Consider the following 21689-nt stretch of genomic DNA (forward strand, 5'->3'; position numbering starts at 1 on the left):
CCATTTAAAAATAAGGGATTTTTAACCAGGCAGTAGGCAGAACAGCTATGGTGAAGTGTGAGAGGACAGGAGGGAGCAGAGGAGGTGGCAGTGGCGCAGGAGGACAGCTGACAAAGAGTCGGTCATGTCTGGGTTAATGTTTACCGTCAGGGGCTGCAGCTCATGGCCCTGCAGCCGTCTGTTGAGGCTGAGCAGTCTGCGGCTGCCTCCGCTCTCTCTCAGGAACAACTCGTCTAAAATGGTGAGTGCTGCGGTGACAGTTAGCATTAGCATGTGTAAGCATCTTATCTGCGTGTTAGATACGAGGGTAGACATATGTATGTATGTATGTGTGTGAGTGTAATCCCACGAGATGAGGAGGAGCTGTAAGAAGTTGCAGGCTCCGAAACAGCAAGTGGAAGACTGGTCTTTGTCGAATGGAATCTCGTACGCCAAACTCCATTAGAAACACGCGGAATTTAAGGTCTACATCCATATCTGGAAGCTGACACACGTATTAAGCTGATTTTTTTTTGCATTTTTTGTATGATTTCTATCCTAACTTCAATTCGGCGTAAATAGTCTGATTGATATAACTCACCAGACGATATTAACTTAAAGTTTCAACTTCGAGTACAGTCGGGCTCTTTCAACGCCAACGTTCACTTACTGTATGCAGTAGGTCGTCAATTGGGGAATAAGTGCTGCAAACATTTGTCAGAAAAGTTGAATATTTCGACATTAAGTTCACATGTGTTGATTTTTAAGGAGCCGAATTGAAGAGAAGGTTGTAACAGGTCAAACAGGTGTTACATTCACACTATTGTGAGGGTGAGTTTGCAAATAATTAAGCCAATGTTTAACAGAGTTAGAATTGTTAAAGGAGTTTGGTTAATTTTTTTCACCCCCAATTTACATGTGGGGGATTTCAGCTCAGTATACATAGTTTAATATGACTCTCAGTCATATGAGTACATGAAATATGTGTGTTTGTCTTGGTTTGGTAAAGCATTGGTACTCATTATTGGTGCTAGGCTGCCACCTTGTGGCTGCAGCACTAATAGCACTCAGGTAACTTAAAATGAATGTGTCAAATCTCAAACTTGAGTTAAAAGTTAAAAGAAATCTAAAAATATAAACCCAGAACAACTCATAATAGTGTGATCTGTCAGTTTAAATGCCAGTTTCGGAGATGTGATGTTGTCATGTAAGAATAACTTACATTAAATATGTCGTCTGTCATCGATGTGATTTAACTAAACAACTTAGTCTGCTTAAAATTGAGTTAATGCAATTTTTCAGTTCATATACATGTAAGTAATGCGTTACATACCGATTACTTTTATGTATAATACTACGTCGAACTTATGTCGTAGAATTAGATGGAAATTTAATTGAAAGTCATAAATTCAGTGTTTTAGGGAACAGAATAAAAACAGAAGAGCAACAAAATAATGATGTACACATATTTGTATTTTTCTCCAGTCGTCAGACTCCCACTGGCTCTCCCCTGCAGACCGCGATCAGCTGGTGATGGAGCTCAGGGCCACAGGCTGGGTGGAGGTGGAAGACCGCAATGCCATCTTCAAAGAGCTTCACTTTAAAACCTTTAATCAGGTGTGTGTGTGTGTGTATTGATGTTGATGTACTGTTAGAGCCTTTAAGGACATTTTCGTGAAGGCAGGTCACTTTCTTTGGTTTAGTTTAGGATTCAGGCTTCATTTTAAGGCTAAGACTACATCTAGACAAGTCAATATAGTCAGGTACACACTCTATAATCATGTACAGTTAAGTGTATCTGACTTCTTGTTTCCAACATAGTCTGTAGCAGGTCATTGTTTCAAGAAATAGCACAGAAATCATGATTTTAGTTTCCGTATTGAACTAGATTTGAATTTTGTCACATTGACGGCACTAAAGCACCGTTATTGAATAACTTTAACCAGGTGTTGGATATAAGAAGCTCAAATAATTAGTTTTGTTTGAATTTTTAAGATTAAAAGTCATAAATAATCACAAAATTGGAACAAATCTGCGTCCCACTGCTGCTGGACAGTGTGGATACGAGCGCACACACACACAGGCAGCTGACATCTGCTTCTGCCTTTTCTACATTTTCTTACTCCAGACTCGTTTTTTTGTAGTTTTTGTTGAAATCTGTCGGCCTCGGTGCTCTGCTGTGGTCTTCAGGGGGCTGTTGTAAGCTGGCTGGAGGCTTGTTTGATTCGGGATCAGGACTCGGGCCGCCAGACGCGCGGCCTATTTCGCTAACCATCGGAAACACACAAATTCATCTGTGTTTATACGCTGATTGGTTGCAGGTGGAGCAGGTTCCTCTCTGCTTTCACTGGTTTCGTTTGGTTCCTACCTGCAAAGACGACTATTGAAAGGTTGTTATGACAGAAAGTATTATTCCTGCTTGTTGTTTCACTGATCAACGGGGCGCTGACTGAGACAGAGCATGCTGGGCAGCTCACATGAAAAACTGGGGGTATTAATCACAGTAATAAAGTCGTGTTGCTGTATGTTAATCTTTATGTTACTATGAAAAATAACAGTCCATTAGTGCCTATTTAAATCACTTGAAAGACCACATCCAGGGCGTTTTCCTTTCAATACTGGTGTAGGCATACCAAAATTATATTTCTTTATCCCTTTCTTTTAGGAATATTAACATGTTATTCTAAATAACTAAATGTAAATTCCTGTAGTTGAAACATAAATTACGGCCGTGCACATGTTCCTAGACAAAATATAAGCACAGAAACATAATAATGTGACAAACAAAATAGTGAAATACAATATGGAAGCTTTCTTTATGACACCTACATTCTTCAGACCAAAATAATCTGATCGGCACAATTTTGTTTGAACTGTATTTTCATTATTTCAACACAAAGAAATCCCAGTATTTATTTGAATTCTGCAGAAATACCTCCTTTTCTCAGACCAAGACGTGAAGTCATTGCTGTTTTTCATTTCAGGCTGATATTCTCAGTTTGATGTTGTCTCAATATAAGCTGCAACAACGGCTTTACCCAAATAAAACTCAGTCTAAACTCCCAAAGTTATGACTTATATCAGGAAACCTTTTATCAGAGAATAACCAAGACAGGTTATGAGTCTAAACAAGCATCTTTTGTTATTTTATTCTACAGTAACAGTTTGGCCCTAATTCAACTGTTCACAGTACGATCACCATCTCAGAAAATATCATGGTCGTACAAACTCTTTACTTTAATTTCACAAAATATTCTCTGAACAGACGTGAAACTTGACGTAAACTTGAAATATATATTTATTTTTAATAACACTAATACAACTTAATACTGTAGATAAGCAAATGTAAACGGTATCATAACTCTTTCAGGTTTACCTTCAAACTAATTCACCGCATCATGATGCTGAGGTCGATGCTTCGTGTCGTTTGTGCGATTTAACGTAAGATCTGTATTCTTCATTCATGGATCATATTATTAAAACAAAATATTTAATTCTCGAGTGCTTCTCATGACACCTAAAAACACTCTACGTGATTTAAATCGGAGACAAAAGTGACGTGGATGTTACACAAAAGTCGTTTTTATTTGGTTTATGGTTATTGTTGTCCTGATGAGTTGTCAGAAGATTTGAACATTTTTAAAAGTTTTACAATATTCTGCACTAGGGCTGCGAAATGCACCGATATTATCGTAATCGTGACATATTTTTGGATATTGTTATATCGTGATATGACCTAAGTGTTGTCTATTCCTGATACTTGCCTTTACCTGCTTTGTCATTATCCACATTACTGATGATTATCCAAAATCTCATTGAGTCATCCTTTATAAAACTGTGACAATATCGACATCGAGGTATTTGGTCAAAAATGTTGTGAGGTGCTTTTTAGGAGATTTCAAAATATTTACATATATACAGTGTATCGTGATATAGCCTAAAAATACAGCAGTATTACTTTAAGGCCTCATTGCCCAGCAATATTCTGTACTTGCATAACATTCACCAAAGCTTGTGAAATTAAGAAACTACAATATATAAAGCGACACTTAAAAATATTCTTAAATCAAGATTAGCTTTCTCTAGAGCTCTGGACTCCATCCTGCAGCCTTATAAGTCTTATTATGACCCGAGTACACGATTTGATTACATGATAACAAGCGTTTGAACAGAAACAGGTGCTTCCATCTTCCCCCTTCATGTGCTGTTAAAACCGTGTGCTATGACTGAAAGCTCCAAAAACACCAGTAAGTGAACCTTGAGATAAGCTTATTTTATCACACACATGTAGGTTTCCCCGCAGATATGAGTTTGTAGTATGTTTTTGTCCTGAGTACCTTCGTAAGCATCTGCCACAAGACGCGCTGCAAACAACTTGCAGTGTTGAGTTCAACATGCTTGATGTGCCAGACAGGTGCAGCTTCAGTCTGATAATAGTCAAATAATACTATTGTGCCTCGATGGAGTTAATACTCTGGAGAGAGGTAACAGAAACACCAAAAGTTGCATATAAATGTTTTTTTGGCACGGCTTGCTCCCCTGCCTCAGCCCTGCAGCGGGCGAAGTAAACTGCAACATCTCAAGGCCACTTAGCGGACTTCCTCTAATCCTGTCGTTAGTTGTTTTAGCCCCTAAAATAGTCTGTTTTTACACTTCCCCGTGTTTGAAGTCGATGCGGCGAGCGCTGACCTCCCCCATCTGCTCCTCCTGGCTCTAAAGCCTCTCCTCTTACCCCGACATGTCAGGCTGCGTTACCCTGAGACTCGCCAGGCGGCCAGTTGGCAGCAATTGGGGTTTCGATCAGAATGATTTCTTTCACAAACAATCAAATTGGTTAAAATGTTTCATCTGGTTCACAAACCACTAACAACCCCATCATTCCTTCTGGTAGATGTGCACTGCTTTCTGTTTTTTTTTCTTCTTGCTCCTTGCCACCCTCGTCTCCCCCTCATCTCTGTCTCTCCGTCTTTTGTCTGTCTCTCATTCCCACTCTGTGCCCCATGTTATTGGGGAATGAGCTCACGTTGTTCCAATTTTACATGTTGGCAGCTCTCTCCGTCTGTCTCTCCGTCCTTCTCTTATTCTCTCTCTTGCAAATTCTCTTGATGCATTTTCACAAAACTCACTACATGTAGCTCGTTTTTCATGGCTGTTCTTAAAGGGCTTTTACCGGAGGGGAATGGAGATGAGGAGCGACATGCTGGCTGATTTCCACTCACCACTTATCTGCAAGTGATGGGCTTGAGGAAATCAGATCCCCGAGAGTTTATAATGAGAATAGCAAATCCCCTCAATCTGTGAGTTGAAACGCTTCTTCTTTTGGGCTGTAGAGGGCGGTAGAGGCGTGTCTATGAATGAATGTGTTGAAGTGGAGCTGTGCACACGAGGGCCACTCAAAGCTGCAGATTAACTAAGAAAAAGAAGATGACAGCTGGATTTTTTTAACTTTATTTTTCTTTGATTACAGCAAATGGAAAGTGTTATGATGCCGTTTCGCTCATAATTTATCCGCGACATGTGGGTCGTTAGTGGCAGAAGTCTTTCCTCGTCAAGTCTGGTGATGTTTAATCAGGTTTGAGAGGTGAAATCCTCTTTCTGGAGTCGCTTTGGTCAGTGAGAATCCCTGCAATCACATGTGGAAACATCTGTGTGTGTGCGACTTTGATACTGTAAATTTTGGTTGGGACTGTGCCTTTTTTTTTTTTTTTTAAGTTGCAGTCACTGATATTGTTTACGCATCAAGCCTATGTTATGTATGTTTACAGATGACCATCTGCTTTACGTTTCGGCGGATGAAGTGGAAACATTCATGCGACACAAGTGAAATGGGTAGCCTTAAGATGTAGTTTGTATCGGAGAGGTGAGCTGTGCATGCTCAACTGCTGTGTTACGTTAGCTGAAGTCGACAACGATGGTATTCCATCTTTTCCCACAGATATTCAGTCGTGCAGCGGTGGGAAAAAATCACTCAAAAAGCTGCAGTTGGGATGGAAAAATAGCTGGAGTCTCTCCTGTAAAGTGAACTCACAGCCCCAAGTGCACTGAGCTGGTTTTATTTACAGGTTAAGCAGGCCAATGAGGATGTCCGTCAGCGAAGAGTGCAACAAGTTTTCAAGACGGTCATAAGTGAAATCATTAGCACGTTGATCAGTTGTTAGATTGACAACAGATTTGATTGTTGATGAATTGTTTGGAAAAATGCCAAACATGAAGATTTGCTGCTTTTCTTTGTTTTATGTCATTTTAGACAGATTTTCAGGTTTTGAAAACATATTTTGACATTTTAAAGACGAAACAATCGAGTGATGAACTGAACAGTTAGTCAGCAGATGAAACATTAGTTTTAACTCTGCGTAGCAAACTTTGTCAACCGAGTTCTGCTGGTTGATTTAGTCAAGACAGTGTTGTGTAGTGAGGGAACCTCGTCTCTAATGTAACGTAATGTATACATGATACTATGGCAACCAAAGAGTTGGAAATAAGCAAAGTTTAAAGGTCCAATTTGTCAGAAACTAGATTTGTGAGTCTCATTCCCAGCTCGTCAAATACTGACACTTTGGAATGGCGGTCGACCAGATTTACAAGCTAGAAAAATCGACTTTTTTCTTACAAAAATAACTCTGCATATTGACATCATTTCCTGCTTCACGTTCAAGTTAAACTCCTCAAATCAAAGTATTCAAACACTATTCATATTACTGAATACTTCATACTTTAAATTTTAAAGGAACAGTAACCCTAAAATGAACATTCATTCCACAAAACATTTTTGGAGCTTCACAACAAAACAGCATTGCAGCCTAAACAACTGAAAATAAACATGAAATGGCTCCATACAGCTCGTCCAGCGTAGTCCAAAGTCTCTGCAAGTCCAGAGATATTTACACCCCTGACACGTGGTTGAGCTGATGCACCGACTTCAGGTGCTTTGAGCAGCTACAGTGAAGACTTCGGCTTTAAAAAAGGTTTTTAAATAGTCTTTTCAAATCAACTTTAGGATCTCTGGGCTTCCGGAGACTTGGATTACGCCAGACAAGATGTATGTCATGATCATGTGGTTTCTGTACAGGTATAAGATGAAAATATATTTTATTTTGAAAGTGTCAGGAATCAGGCTTCTCAAATATTAAATGGACAGGGAGGTGTGTTAGTTGGCCATGTGCAACCTCAACATGAGCACATAAATGTCACAGACTGTTAAAAGTCCACAAAGATGCTTCAGAAACTGTTCGTTAGAAATATTTGCTGAAATAAACACATGAAATGGTAATGGATACTTTTATATTCACAACATTTACAGTCATATTTGTACAATAAATATGCAACAACAACAACGGAAAGAAGACACAACCTTGAGTCAAAGTTGCGGTTCACCACAGACAATAACTGCATTACGAGCACCGGAAAAAGCTGCAGCGTCCACACAGCTTCTGGACTTAAGTTCCCGTTCTGAGACTGAGGAGAGCTGCGGCTGTGTGCCGACGGCTCCCTCCGCTCCCACCGCTGCGCTCTCACAGGCTGATCCCCCTTTTTATATTCAGTCAGGGGCTCCCTCTCCACCAAATCTCCCTCAAGCCTCTGCCTCTCGTTACGGGCCTCGCTCTGCTTGTGTTGAATAAGTTGTCCTACAACTAAAACTGAGCCCCTGGGTAAACCAAACTCGCAGAGCCTTCCCCCTCCTGCTTTACAGACACACACACACACACACACACACATACTCTCACAGTATGCATGCACACAGGTTAGACTGATGAATTACTTCGCTGACGTTGGCCACTTGGTATCGGCTGGTTGTGTTCCCTACCTGTGTTTCAGTGTTTCTTGATTGAGAAATACTTTGATTATTTAGGTCATTAATTTATTAGTACAAATAATTAAGACAAATTGCTGGTTACTGCCCTAACATACAGTTATTAGCATGGTTTACTAGTGTGATGTAAACGATTTAAATTATTCAATTTCCTGAGTTTTCTATAATGTCTTATCTATGTAATGGGTTTGTTTTTAATCAGTGGACAGTTTTAGTTGTGAGTAAACTTTCCGTGCAGCTTTTCCACCCTGGCAAGAATCAAAAATTTTAGCAATAAAGTCAGAAAACTGCTCATTTAATGGCATGAAAATGTTAAAAAATGTTCAAAAATCAGTCCACCAGCCTTTAAAGCTCCATATCTAAACCTTATTTACACACACATGTGTACATAGTCGCCGTACACAAGCGCTCACGCCGTGAGAGTGAGGGGCCGGTTAATGGGCTCAGCGGTGTTCAGTTCCCACCTCCGTCTCCAAAATGGAACTTTCCCTGGGAACTGCAGACGTCCCACATTCATCTCGCCTTGTCAAAATGGCTGGAGGGCAGCGGCGAGGTGTGGCGCCCGAGCGGAGGTGGTTAGATAATCGGGCTATCAGTCGTTGGGTAAGCTAAGATGGCCCTGACGTCTGCTGTCTTTTGACGAGCCCAATGTCTTTTTAAGCCCTGGCTGGTAACCGTGCAGTTAATGAGGGGGTTTGCATAAGTTGGCCTCAACGCCGTGCTTGAGCATTACATGACACTCTTTACATAAATAGGAGCTGACTTGCGTGAACATTTGTTACACAGGATATTAGTCACTGAGAGAGTGTTCACGGCGTGTATCACCTTTTTGTCAGAGTATCAAGTTGAAGCTCCTCGCCGTGTTTCTCAACTTTTAAGGACGTTAACTTGAGAAGATTACGATGTTACACAAACCCAGCTGAGCGCCCGCTGCTACATGAAAGAACTCCAGCACTTGGCAGCTTTGCTTCATAATTATTCAATATTCTGCTTTAAGTTACATGTCAACTTAGCGGGCAGCCTTGTCCGGCCAGCTGGAAGCTTTGGTAGGGCTGTTTGTGGAAGGAGAGAAATGAGACATAAGAGGTGTGGTCATCATCATCATCATCATCATCACCACCACCACTGTGCAATTCACAGCGTTCTTGCCTTTCACTGCGGAGGAGCGAAGGTTTTCCAGGGGTCTGACGCTGACGCGGGTGATGATGGGGCTCGCGGGGTAATCATCGGGTAGTCGTGGTGGTGTGTAATGGAGGAGAGCGGCTCGTCTTCATGTGTGTGTCGGCACATACTTGTGTGCATGCTGAGGAGGTTTGCATGTGTGCTTTGGTACATGCATCGGCGTGCATGTGTGTGTGTCCGTCAGAGGCTGGTGAAGAGAAGGCACAATCTGCATGCACTTAGTCCTGGCAAGACAGAGCAGGCGTTTCTAAGCCCCTGGACCGCGCGGCGGTGGAAAACCGATCTGTAAATAACAGACACATGTGTTTGAAACTGAGTCCTGTATTCCAGCCCACGGCCGCAATGAGAGAGAGAACACCACTCTGCACCGACGTCAAATTGTCTCATGCAGTGTTGTGTGACAATCATGCAGTAATAGCACCCAATCGGCTCCTCAAAAGCGGGAAACGTGGGGAAAGGGGCATAGCAAGGGGTCTGCCGTCAGGTGTTTCTGATTATTTGAGATGGGGCCTGCATAATGTCATGTCAAATTATCTGAGGCTGACAGCTACAGCTTGTTGGGCCAGTTGGAGAGAGCTGGCTGGCTGGCTGGCTGGCTGGCTGGCTGGATTGGATAGTCGACAGGCTGGCTGACCTGTTGGCTTGAGAAGTGTGGCCCGTACAATACAAATGGGGTAAACAAAGCACTTTGAGAGGGAGAGTCCTTGACCTCTGTTGACATCAGACCTCAGCCGGGAGTCGAGGGTTGGTTTTATTTTCTTGTTTGGCGTTGAGTTGACCTGCAGGTGACAGACAGGCCACTTCGCCAGTATTGTGTCCTTCTACTCTCCTTACTGCCCCCGAGGGACCACCACCCGTGAGAGAGGGGTCGATGTAGGGCACCATTTCTCAGGCCTTGTCAGGCTTTTTTGGACATTCAACTCCAGTTCATTTGTAGTGGGAGATTACCGCCTTCCTTGCGTTTTCTCGCCTCATTTTTCGTTGGACACGAAGAGTCTTTTCTGAGGGTTCATGTTGCAAACAGGCTGAACTTCTCATCTTCTGTTTCACATTCCGCTTCCCCTCCAAATTACATTTTGCGCTGTGGTTCGTTTGTGCATCAGTGAGGTCTAAATGGAGACTTGTGATTTTTAAGGAAGTGTGACACTTCTCTCGCGTTTTCTGCAGCACTTTGAAGTTTGGATAATGAGTATAAGCTCTGGTTGGAGGTTGGCTCACTGTCAGTACAAGTGACTCAAAATGCAAATCAAAAACACACTTATTTGGATACAAATAAAGCATTTGTTCTGAATCATTAGCAAACAGCCATGAGCTGGCGTTGGGGAAAAAATGATTGAATTAAAACTGAATTGAAGAGACCGATTATTGTTCCACATTAGACGTTGCTTCTTCTGCCAAATATAGAAATCTGTGGGGACGTATCGTAAAGATGTGACTGCAGATCTTTGCAGTTGTGGACTCGTAATGTCGGTAAATCTACATCTACAGTTGTGTTATTGTGTTAATGTTGCTTTAAAGTGATGTGACCCAGTTGGCAGACACGTAGTGTTAAAAGGGATCCTCCCTGTATTAAGTGGGGAAGTACAGCCATTATTCACACATGCTGATCAAGGCCAAGAGCCTGAAAACAGTTCGTCTCCAGGGGGAACAAATATGAAACTGTTCCAGTAAAATGCAACCCTCTTTTCTTACAGTCGTGTAGCCCGGCTATAATCAGCAGACAGCAATTTGGACTGCTGACCACAAGTCTCAAATTTGGCCGAGGGATTAAACTGGCATTAAGTAGAGCTGCACTGATCCTGGACTTTTGAGGCTGATACTGGTATTTTTCCGATAAAAATAACTCTGATCGTGACGTCTGATAGTCGTTTTATAACATAACTAAACAATTTTGATGAAGATGCGTCCAATTTGGGCATTAAGTTGCGACCAAGAAACGCACTGAACAGGATGTTGTACAGTTGAAAAATAAACTTGGTGGAACTGTTTGTAAATTAGATTTAATCTTTCTGCAATTTATAATTGTGATGTATCAGCCAGCATATACGCCAATACAGACATGTCTGTAATAAGTCAAAATTGGCTTATAATATTGGTCTGGCTCTAGACTTAAAGGAAGATTTCACCCAAAAATGAAAATTCAGTCATTATCTACTCACCCCCCATTCAGATGGAAAGTCAGGTGTCCACAAAACCTTTCTGGAGCTTCACAGCAAAGCAGTGCTGCAGCGTTCTCCTGAACAACTGAAGTGGATGGGGATCCAAGTCTCCAGAAGCCCTGAAATCCCCCAAAAAACAAGAATATTCACACCCTCAATGCACAGTCAAGCTTGTGCACCCGCTTCAAACGGGATGTGCGCTAACGCTTTTAGCTTAGCAGCTACAGTGAAGATTTCAGCTTTAAGAACGATGTAAATAACATTTTTACAAATCAATGAGCTGGATGGGACAGATGGTAGAAGTCCCCATCTACTACAACTATTTAGGTGAATGCTGCAACGCTGTTTTGCTGTGAAGCTCCAGAAATGTTTTATGCACTGTGAACCTTCACCGAGCTTTCCATCGGTATGAAGGTGAGCAGAAGTTTCCAACAGTGATCAAATTCTTCTCCATTATTCCATTATGTAAGCGTGTAACTGACACAAACACTAAAGCCACATTTCACATGGAGACGGAGGAAGGTATTGTAGTTTTAATACATCATTAGCAGATGAAAGGCTCAGAGAGTGCAGGTCCGCCACTGCAACGAGCATCTGGTACCAATGATGTTTGCAAAAATAAAAATAAAATGATTTGTTAGTGTAAAAAAAACTGTCTTCACACATATTCTCAGCCCAAGTTTGGCAAATCAGGACTGTCTTGAAATGCAAAGAGATGAGTTTTTGGTTCCATAACAGAGTCCAGGCTGGAAAGTGGAGTGTTTGAAAGTACACGGTGTTTTGGAACGGGACAATGTGCAGGAACCCTTTAAGTGTTCACACAGAATCCTTTTACCTGTCACTCAATGTTCCTCAGCTGCAGATTAGCCGGAGCTCGGCCCAGAGAGAGAGAGAGAGACAGAGAGAGAGAGAGAGAGGGGGACATGTTTGGACAACACCTGACATGACAGGCTGCTTAACCATCTCCATTAGAGCCAATGAGAACTGAGAAAAAGCAGACCGCCTCGCTCTCCAAATTGGTGCCAGTGGGGTCAAGTTGCAGGAATATGCCAATTACTTAAATTGATCAGGAGACGGTTTCCTTGATAACCAATTTGATCAAGCTGCCGATCGTGTTACACGTGTCGCGCTGCGCGGGGCAGCGGACAGGACGTCTCAGAAATTGGTTACAACGCACTAAAACAGCTCAATGCAATTTCTTCCGTGAGAGTAATTCTGTTTGGTCATGTCAGGTGGTGGACGGGGCCGCAGCCACGGCTGTAAACAATGGCGTTCAGTTGATTTAATTAGGCAGGGAGGAAGTATTTAGGGGCTTAATTGAGATTGCAGTGGGAAATTGCTCTGAAATAGGTCTACCTGATTTTTTTCCCCCCTCCCCTCTCTTCACTGCGGGCATGACGAGGGATTTCACTCTCCTCTTTGTAGATAATTAGAATAACCGTAATCACCCCTGGATGGCCTGTGATTGGAGAGAGCCACATGCCAAACTCGAAATATGAAGAGTGTGTATGTTTCTGAGTGTGTATGTGTGTCAGCATGCTGTCGGCTGCTCACGTGGGTGTGGAAGTATGCACATACATGCCTTCATGAGTGTTTTCTACAGGCACAGAGACGCAGTGTTGTGCTGCCTCTCCGTGCCTCCGATGGCAGCAGCGCTCCTTTTTACTTTACGTGCCCGTGATTCATGTTTTTACCTTTTCGTTCTCAGCTGCAGCTATAAGGCAATTAATCCATTAGAGAAAAAATGCTCAAATTCTTTCTCAAATATTAATATGTTCTCATTTTCTTGGTGGTCTATGATTGTGAACTTCTCCATGGATCAAATATTGACAAAAGAAAGAGTCATAATTGACTTCGTTTGCAGTTCAAGGCTGAGCGGTGCCGCCGTATCAGGGTCTAAATAGTAGATTCATGTTGGCAAAGACAACGGGATTACTTTTCCGTTTTCTTTTAGAGTAGCAACTACCAGCAACACCGGACAACATGTGGGTTTATTTGTTAAAAGTCTGGATGATCCAGGCATGAAACTTGGTACACTTGTACAATTTGGGGCCTTGAACATTTTCAGAGATGGAGCCATCACAAAAACACCACGTGGCAGCCATGACACAAACAAAGTTCATTTTCTCAAGATCTCAAGAAAATTATCTTGATATCTCGAGAAAACAACACTAGTTGATAGACGTAAATAACAAGTGGAATTTAACTCGTTATCAGGGGAAAAACGGAGGAAATAATATGTTCGACTCATGAGTGTGAAGGGCGTCCATACTTGCATGTGAAAATGACAACAGCCCTACAATAAATCTCACCTTTTATGAGGGTTATAATGTTTTGTTTAAACTCTTTTATTGAAATGTTGATTCAACTCATTTTCATATTACACTAAAAATGTTCTTGATATTTTGTCCACTGTGTTTATATCAGTCGGGGTAGACTAGATCAGAAGTCACACGAGGAATTGCATGAAAAAAAACGTTTCAGATTTGTAAGAGAGGAAATGAACTTCCTGAATTGTTTTTGATTGACAGCTGATTGTTTCCTCCTCACCAGGCATTTGGCTTCATGTCCCGGGTGGCTCTGCAGGCAGAGAAGATGAACCATCACCCAGAGTGGTTCAATGTTTATAATAAGGTAAGAACTTTCCATACGTTATGGCCCAAATTACAATTTAAAAAAAAGTGTTTGAGGAGTCACTTACAGTGGTACATTTGTTTAGTGTCCATTACAGAAATCTGGGCTTGTAGAATCAAATAGTGTCATCATGCCATATTGACAGTGCTACGGTTGGTTTATAACAAATTACAGGCACGTCGAGATCAATCAGCTCTGGATAAAGTCAGATTTTTCCATGTCAAACAATCCTCGCTGGTCCACTCAAAGCCTGAAACACACCCCGTTAGTCAGAACTACAAAAAAACACAGTAGCTTCTCACTGTAATCCCGTCGTTTTTCTTGTGAAAAGCCCTGCAAATATCTCCACCTCGCCTCCACGAAGCTCCCACCACCTCAGCACTCACACACACTCTCACTTTTCCCTGCTTCAGAAATAAAGTAGTGGTTGATATGACAAACCCAGTCCCTGAAAATCTCTCAGCATTAGGGCTGTAGCCACTGAGTTACTGTGTGGTGGACCGGGCCGCTCTGACAGGAATGCTGCTCCTAATCCACTCTTTATTAAAGTGGCTGTAGAACGGTGCTACAGGTCTCTGGGCCCCCACAGCACTTTCCACCAGACACTGACACGTAAATCCCACTCAGATTCCACAAAATAGATGATGTATACTGAGCTACTGCTAATATCCTCCTAATATTCACTCATGTTCTGCTCTGTTTTCCCCGGTTCTCAGTATTAAGATGCGAGTTTACAAACATGTGGTTCTGAGCCAGAGCTACTCTCCAGGGGGAGTAACCTCATTGGTTGAGTCAAACCTGAGTGGGTGGAGCCAAAGAAAAAAAACCTCCTCAGAATTTAAAATACTCCTGAACGCAGCGTCCAATGAATTTACTGGATTGGATTTGCACTGCGTACTGTGAACTTAATGCACATTCCCTCATGAATACTTTGCACATTCCTGCAGAAAACTGTACATTACTTTTGTTAAAATAATGGTCATATTGGATATTATTTTCTATTGTTTTTATAATATTTCTTTTTCATATTTGATTGTCAATTATTCAGTTTTATATTTTTGCTCCTGACTTGCAGTACTTCCTTTTTAACTTTCTTGTGAAAACCTACTTGGCCGTACGCCTAATTTAGAGTCTGATATCTTCCCAAAATCGAGGTAAGAAGATCGTTGTCAGTCTCATGTCTGCGCTTTAAAGCACAGCGCTAGAGTCAGCTATCAAACATAAACACTGGGAAACCGGTAGCTTGGTTCTATCCAAAAAATAATGCCAACCGACACCTCTAACGCTCACAAAACAACAATTTGTGGTTTTCGGGGGAGTTGTGTGCTGGAACTACTTTTTGCCAACAACAGCCGGGCGCAGTGCCTGTGTGCAGCTCGACAGTAAAACCTGTGCCTGTCGTCTGAATCTGCCAACTGGAGAAGCTACACAGAAGTGCTCGGTTAATTGGTAAACTGGTGTTTGTCAAGAAATATCTACAACACCGAACTCCCCCTGAGAAAGTTGGCTTTTAAGCCAACAACAAAAATATACAGTTACCAACATACAGTAACGTCAGCTTCTGCTTCCACAAACATGTTTAATCAGGAGTCGTGACGTTTAAAGGAATACTCTAACGAAAAACTGCGTCTTGACGATCAAATACAGAACTCCTGCAGTCTTGAAAAGTCTGTTGTTCTTCAGACAACAGCAGCTGTAGTCAGCAGCTACAGGGGAGGTCAATTGTGGCCTAGAGTCATGGTGAGAAACGAACATGAAACCACTATTTCACCCAACACGTCCTCGTGCCTAAACGACTAATTGGGTCGATTGATAATTACACATTACAATTGATAATTAATTTCTCAGGAGTGACAGTCTGGGAATGTTTGTCCAAATCATCCAACCTCCACCATATTCAGACTTTATCGCTCTTCATACTGCATCGCCTGGCTTCCTCCTTTGTTTCCGTCATATTTACTTCCGCCACCAGAGGTCGGCACCTCGCAGTGAACATAAATATGGGTCATAATAAGCTGCTTGAAGAACAAAACGGCCTTTTTCTTGTGAGGACAGGCTGATTTCAACATAATCCACGTCTCCTGTATTGCTCCAAATGCTTTTAACCTTCCAACACCAATTAATGAGAGAATTAATACAACGATTGTTTTTAAAAATTTTGAACAGATTTCCTTCTTTGCTGAAATTTGACGATTAGATACCAGGCACAGGTGTTTAACTTGATGACGATGACTTTCCTTTGCTTGACCTGTTGTAGCTTTGTGAATGCAAACAGTGTGTCTGTGTCCCCACAGGTCCAGATTACATTGACTACACATGACTGTGGAGGACTGTCAAAACGGGACATCAAAATGGCGAAGTTTATCGACAAAATCGCACTTGCAATGTAACTTTTTTGTCTCCAATCAGGTGGTCTCTCTCTTTTGATTTCTCTGTGTTCAGTCACAAGAATTATTCCTTTAAAAAATATCTTCACTATTTCCTGCTGATCCATCTTGAATAAAATCTGTGAAAGATATGTTTTTATTTTGTTTGAAGCACATTTTGTACAAATTTCTGTATCAATAAATAATTTTTTTGGTGAAACAGACTCGTCTCTGTACTCTTGAATCAGAATAAACTTGAAAGTCTTCGCAGTGAACTTGCTCTGTGGTTTAGATTTAGGATTCTCTCACTGACTGATTCGGGCAGATTTCATTTCATCGTGTGTGTCACTGTGTGGGTTTTCTAGTTTTTCAGCGGTGTTTGTTTTCACACATGGATTTAGAACAGGGTGTAATTGCTCTGCAGCACTCTGTCCGGTACTTGCCAGCGATCCAGAAGACACTTTTCCCCCCCTTCAGTCCTCCACCACGCCACATGTTCTCCTGTTGGACCTGAACAGTGGAGCAAAATGAGGAAAGGGTCAAAGTCGGTAGGAAGGGGATTTATTTGATTTACGGTTTGGTAAGGGATGAGTCAGATAGGGCTGCTGTGTTTTCCTGACTGCATGAGAAGATCAGCAAAGAGAAAAGAGTTTAGTAAAAGCCAAACCAGTAGGACTGTGTTTGTGCTGCCAGGCTGGGCTGCAGAATGCCTCTGTCCTCCTCTGGTGTGCTCTCTACTTTGAGCCTGGAGGAGGGAAGTTAATGTCTTTCCCCTCAGGGTTTATCTAGGTAGTGTACCCTGAAGAAACGTCCTGACCACCTGAAGTGCTCGGATGGTTGTGGATTCTCAGGGAAACCCAAATACGGTGACTGATCCTAAGCAAAAACTGGTCAGACCTTACTGGTCCTGAGTCTGGTACTTAAAGATATAGTTTGACGAGTATTGATACCACTCTCACATTAGCTTAGCACAAAGACTTGCAGCAGGTGGAAACAGCTAGCCAGGCTCTGTCAAAAGGAAACTAAATCTTCCTACCACATTAAATCTGTACCAAAAAAGCGTAAAAGCTCCATGTGTTGAAGTCTGTTTCCCTGTTGATATGTGGTCCTCCTTATTTTACCCTAACCCCGATCAGTTATATCTGCAGCACCTACCTTGCTACGTGTAGTCTTCTTACGCCTGGTGTGTCAGGGCCGTCAGCGAGCGTCAGTGGCTCTAGTCGACGTGGGGCACTGGACGGCCCTTTTCGGAGGCTTTTTGGCCGATTGTGCACGTCCTTCTGGCTGTTCAGGTGAGCGGATCAGTGTACAAGAAAAATACTCGATTAGAAAAATTTGGTGTCAAAAAATTCTGCTTACTCAGATCAACGGTTTGTATTTCAGCATGGAGGTATTTCCTTTCACTCAGGCACAGAATGTACAAGCTTGTTGGCCGCCAGCCGTACGTTCAAGTGCAGCTTTTTGGCGGAGACCGAGGAGACGTGAGCTGAGACGACAGTCGGCCTTTGACGCAGCTAATTCTTTGACGTCCATTCGGTGTTTCAGGGCCTTTAAGTCTGAACCGCTAATGACGATTTGGGCATTACAGGAAAACATTTTAATGGGAGGAAAACACTTGGGAACAGACTTGGCCCTGTGGTGTTGATCCTCTCATCCAACTCTCATCAACAGAGTAAAGAACCACATTTTCTTAAAATGTCCAACCAACCCTTTTAATAGTATTGGGTACAACTGGATCTTATTTTGTCTGGCATTGTATGAGGTAGGAATAAACCCTAGTAAGCTAACGAGGGCCAATCTTAAACTGCTCCCCCCAAGTTTGCCTAGTTATATTTAGGAGATGATACATGTTGGCGTTGCTCCAGGACCATCATTAAGCCCAATCATGTTTTTGCAAAGTCATGGGTTTGGAAAACGTTACATGGGAGAAGTTATCCTGTCTAATACTTGGTTGTGAAAGGATGTAATTCAAGCCAAAAAACATCTTTTCCTAAACCTAACCAAGTACTTGTGTTGCCGAAACCCAACCACACTAAAACAGAAAGAAAGTGATCAGTTTAACAATTTGTTCCACATGGGATGTGAGTCCTGTACTTGTGCAAAAAGCAACATTAATTATGATATTCTCAGTACGACACTAACATGAGGAGGATTCAGTGGCTTTCTAGTTAAAGCACAGTGTTCAAAATGTGCCAAGATGGCAATCTGACAGTCCACTGTGGGGTTATTGCTTCGGTGTGTGTGTGTGTGTGTGATATGAAGGAGGAGACAGGCCTCCACTCCAATTAGAAGCACGCTTACAGGAAACCAATTAGATGCTGAGCAGCCAAGGTCATTACAATTAATGCAAATTACCTGGCCCCTGCAAAGTGGAATGGCCTCTGTGGCCTCTCATCTTCACTCTGGGGGCTTTTCCACCACTGTTCCGGTCCGAGTACCAAATTTTGAACCTTTCTGAGCATTTTTACTAAAAGGGGGCGTGTCATATTCGACAGGTCATCGCTGAAGCATCCTTGGTTACAATGGTTTTGATCAAAACTGGTGGAAAAGCAGGCTGGTTCACTGGAAAGCATCAAACTTCCAAGAATCTCAAATTGAACAGGGTCAAGAACCAGCGCTAATTTGTGAAGACGATTAAATTAGGTGCACTTGGAATAATTCAAAACAACAAGCTCAGTTTTCCGACCACATTTTGTCCTTGACCTACATGGTAACTCGAGTCTTATTGGCTATAGACCAGCTGCATTTACATTACATTAAATAATTTGTCAAATTTTCATCAGTGTTTCACCATTTAACAGTGAAGGCCACACCACACACACACACACACACACACACACACACGTCAGTGAGGCTGAAGCACACGCTGCCGTTGCGTCTGCTGTGTATTAAATTACAAGTATCGTGGTTAAGTATTATCAGCATGTGGTTAAATTATCAAGATCTCTGACTGATATACTGTGTATGTGTGTAAATATGTAGTATTTTACTGTTGTAGCTGGTCAAGGTGGAGAGTTTATATATAGTTTAGTCCATCGGTACTCAACCTAGTGGATGGACCCCATCCAGAGGGTCAAAAGATACATCTGAGGGGTCATAAGCTGATTAATGGGGCAGAGAAGGCTGCTTTATGTTTAACAGACAGATATGAGAGAGGTTTTCTCATCAACGTATTTGCTGATAAGTGAATCAGTGAATTTTCCCAAAATGTTTCTATTCCTGTAAGTCCAAAAAACTTTTAATTGTACTTATCTGTTCACACTCTTTATTGTATTTTATGAGTGTGTGTGGTGAGATGGCAGTGAAGTATCTGAATCTTGAATCAGTCCAAAAAACTCACTATTATTCTATTATTCACTATTTTTCATACACTAGTTCATCTTAGATTTTGTTTCCTGTTTATTGTTAAGTCTTAAAAAATAAAAGAAAATAGTAAAAATAAAAAAATCCAGTCCATCACAAATTTTCATTTCCTTGTCTTGTACAAGTAACAATTTAAAACATCTTTAACATATTTAAGAAGAATGACAGAAAATGTTCCTTGATTAATGACTTAAAGGGCCGGTACTGTATATGCGTAGGATTTTGTGGCATCTAGCGGTAAGACTGCAGATTGCAACCAACTGAATACCCCTGTTCTCAATCCTCTGATGAATTGATAAATGATAAATTAATTTCTGTCAGACAACTAATAAATCGACTTATTGTTTCTAGCTGCGAGATCGCCATCATCTGTCCTCTGCAGAAAAAGGAGGCAGAGTTTTTAAGGGACCAGACGGCCGTTCCTAGAAGGCCAAGCCGGGCCAGACCCGGCCAGATGTGGCCCCTTCAGATAATTGGTCTCAGCTGATGGACAGAAGCAGCAGGCAGCCGAGCCAGCCCTCCCATTAGCGAACTCCCTGGATTCTGGCTCCTTAATCCGTTTTCAGCTTCACCTACTAATTCTGCACCGCCAGCAGTCCAGCCTGCACACACACACGAGAACCAGAGGGAGACAGAAAGACAAGGGAAGGAATGAGGAAGAAAGAAAGAAAGAGGCGGAGAGAGCGGGGAGGGAAGTTGAGGGGGGGATAAGAGGTTGCAGAGGAGGAGGAGGAGAGTAAAAGACAAACGTAGAGAGAAGAGTGGGAAGGAATAAAGTTGAGAATAGATGAGTGGGACGGGCCAGGTGGGGGATGCCTTTTTTCTCTTTTTTTGTGTGTGTAGACCTTGAGATGGAAAAATAATAATTCTCCTGAGCATAAATGTCTAGTGACCGACCGAGAGCGACACAAGAGGGGAGGAGAGAGATGGAGTGGGGGGGTTTCATCAGTGAGTGAGAGAAGAAGCCACGAGCAGGAGAGAGGCTTTCTGGGCTTCTTCCAAGCAGCTGCTGTGCGTGATAGCGGCCCATATTTCTCCTCTAGTGTGTGTGAATCGCAGTTTCACTCCCCGGCCATGTGGTGGATGTCGGCTGGCCGACCAGTAGTTGAAATCTGATACAGCCAAATAAAGATAACAAGGTCAGAGAAAGTCAATCTCGACCTCAGTCTGCTTTTGGAGTCTCTGGGGGAAGTGCACAGGCCGGCGTTCAGCATGTGGGATCCACTGCTGTGGGATTTCACTGCAGACGCAGCGCTGATAGTAATCACAGCGTGCGCTCGATGCCAAAAAGCAACCAGGAGCTTAACATTTGCAGAGACATTTGTATGGAATTTGTTATTTGATCAAATGCACCCCGTTTGTACATTTCCCACATGGTGCGGCAGCAACGACTGCACGACCGCTGACTGTTCTCATCTCTGTGAGCAGAAACATGCTGTTGTCTGTTTTGCTGATAAATGGCAGTTTCACGCTGTCTTCTTCCATTTAAAAGACAAGTTGTCAGGAGTCTTTTCTTTGTGAAAAGGGAAACACATTTCTCTGTGGGATATGAGGGATCATAGTAATGGCTGTCAGCAACAGAGAGGCTCCCTAATACAGACATCCATTACAAACCCTCAGCCTTTTGAGAAAAAAACACTGTTTTTAGCTTTGTGATGATGCATTTTTTTTAAATAGACCAAATTGTTTATGTAACAGAAGAAGAAGGAGAATTTCTTTCGCCCATAAAGACACAAAAATGTAGAACCGCAACATTTGGAGATAAATGATTGTTTACCCTTCGACTCTAACTGGAACCATAATTTACAAAATGAAAATCAAGCTGTGGTGAAGAATACTTGAAACTAGAGATTGAGACCATAAACTCATTATGAAACTGTTTTCTGAGGTAATAAATCAAGTTAGAAGTCATTTTTTCTCATAAGCTTACATACAATCTGACTTATTTTTGAAACCGGTGGAGTTTCCCCCCTGCTGGCCATTAGAAAGAAGGCAGGTTTTACGGCATTTCCGCATCGGCTCCATCCATATTTTGTCCAGTCAGTGGCCAAGTGGGTGTTTTAGGAGAACGATAGTACAGTATGAAAGTACAATAAGACCCCACTGCTGTCGATTAATTAAAAAAGTCAGGTAATTGGCTTCCTTTAAAAAATAAAATAAGCCAAGTTGAACCAGAATCTTCACTCAGCCACCCAA

At 42.1% G+C, this 21689-nt stretch overlaps 1 protein-coding gene across 1 annotated transcript; it reads left to right on the forward strand.

The window, feature by feature from the left end:
* The first annotated feature begins 80 nt into the window (after window positions 1-80).
* On the forward strand, window positions 81-16354 carry LOC141006896 (pterin-4-alpha-carbinolamine dehydratase 2-like). The gene is made up of 4 exons (XM_073479190.1): window positions 81-241; window positions 1465-1596; window positions 13684-13764; window positions 16059-16354. Exons 1-4 carry the CDS (start codon window positions 125-127, stop codon window positions 16152-16154), a joined length of 426 nt encoding a protein of 141 aa, XP_073335291.1. The 5' UTR covers window positions 81-124; the 3' UTR covers window positions 16155-16354.
* Window positions 16355-21689: the final 5335 nt, after the last annotated feature.

This window comes from Pagrus major, chromosome 13 (assembly GCF_040436345.1).
Source record: "Pagrus major chromosome 13, Pma_NU_1.0".
Taxonomy (NCBI): domain Eukaryota; kingdom Metazoa; phylum Chordata; class Actinopteri; order Spariformes; family Sparidae; genus Pagrus; species Pagrus major.

Coding starts and splice junctions, on each gene's coding strand:
- LOC141006896 (XM_073479190.1), top strand. CDS start 125: ATGTCTGGGTTAATGTTTACCGTCAGGGGCTGCAGCTCATGGCCCTGC. Junction 1,597..13,683: donor ACTTTAAAACCTTTAATCAG/GTGTGTGTGTGT, acceptor CCTCCTCACCAG/GCATTTGGCTTCATGTCCCG. Junction 13,765..16,058: donor GGTTCAATGTTTATAATAAG/GTAAGAACTTTC, acceptor GTGTCCCCACAG/GTCCAGATTACATTGACTAC.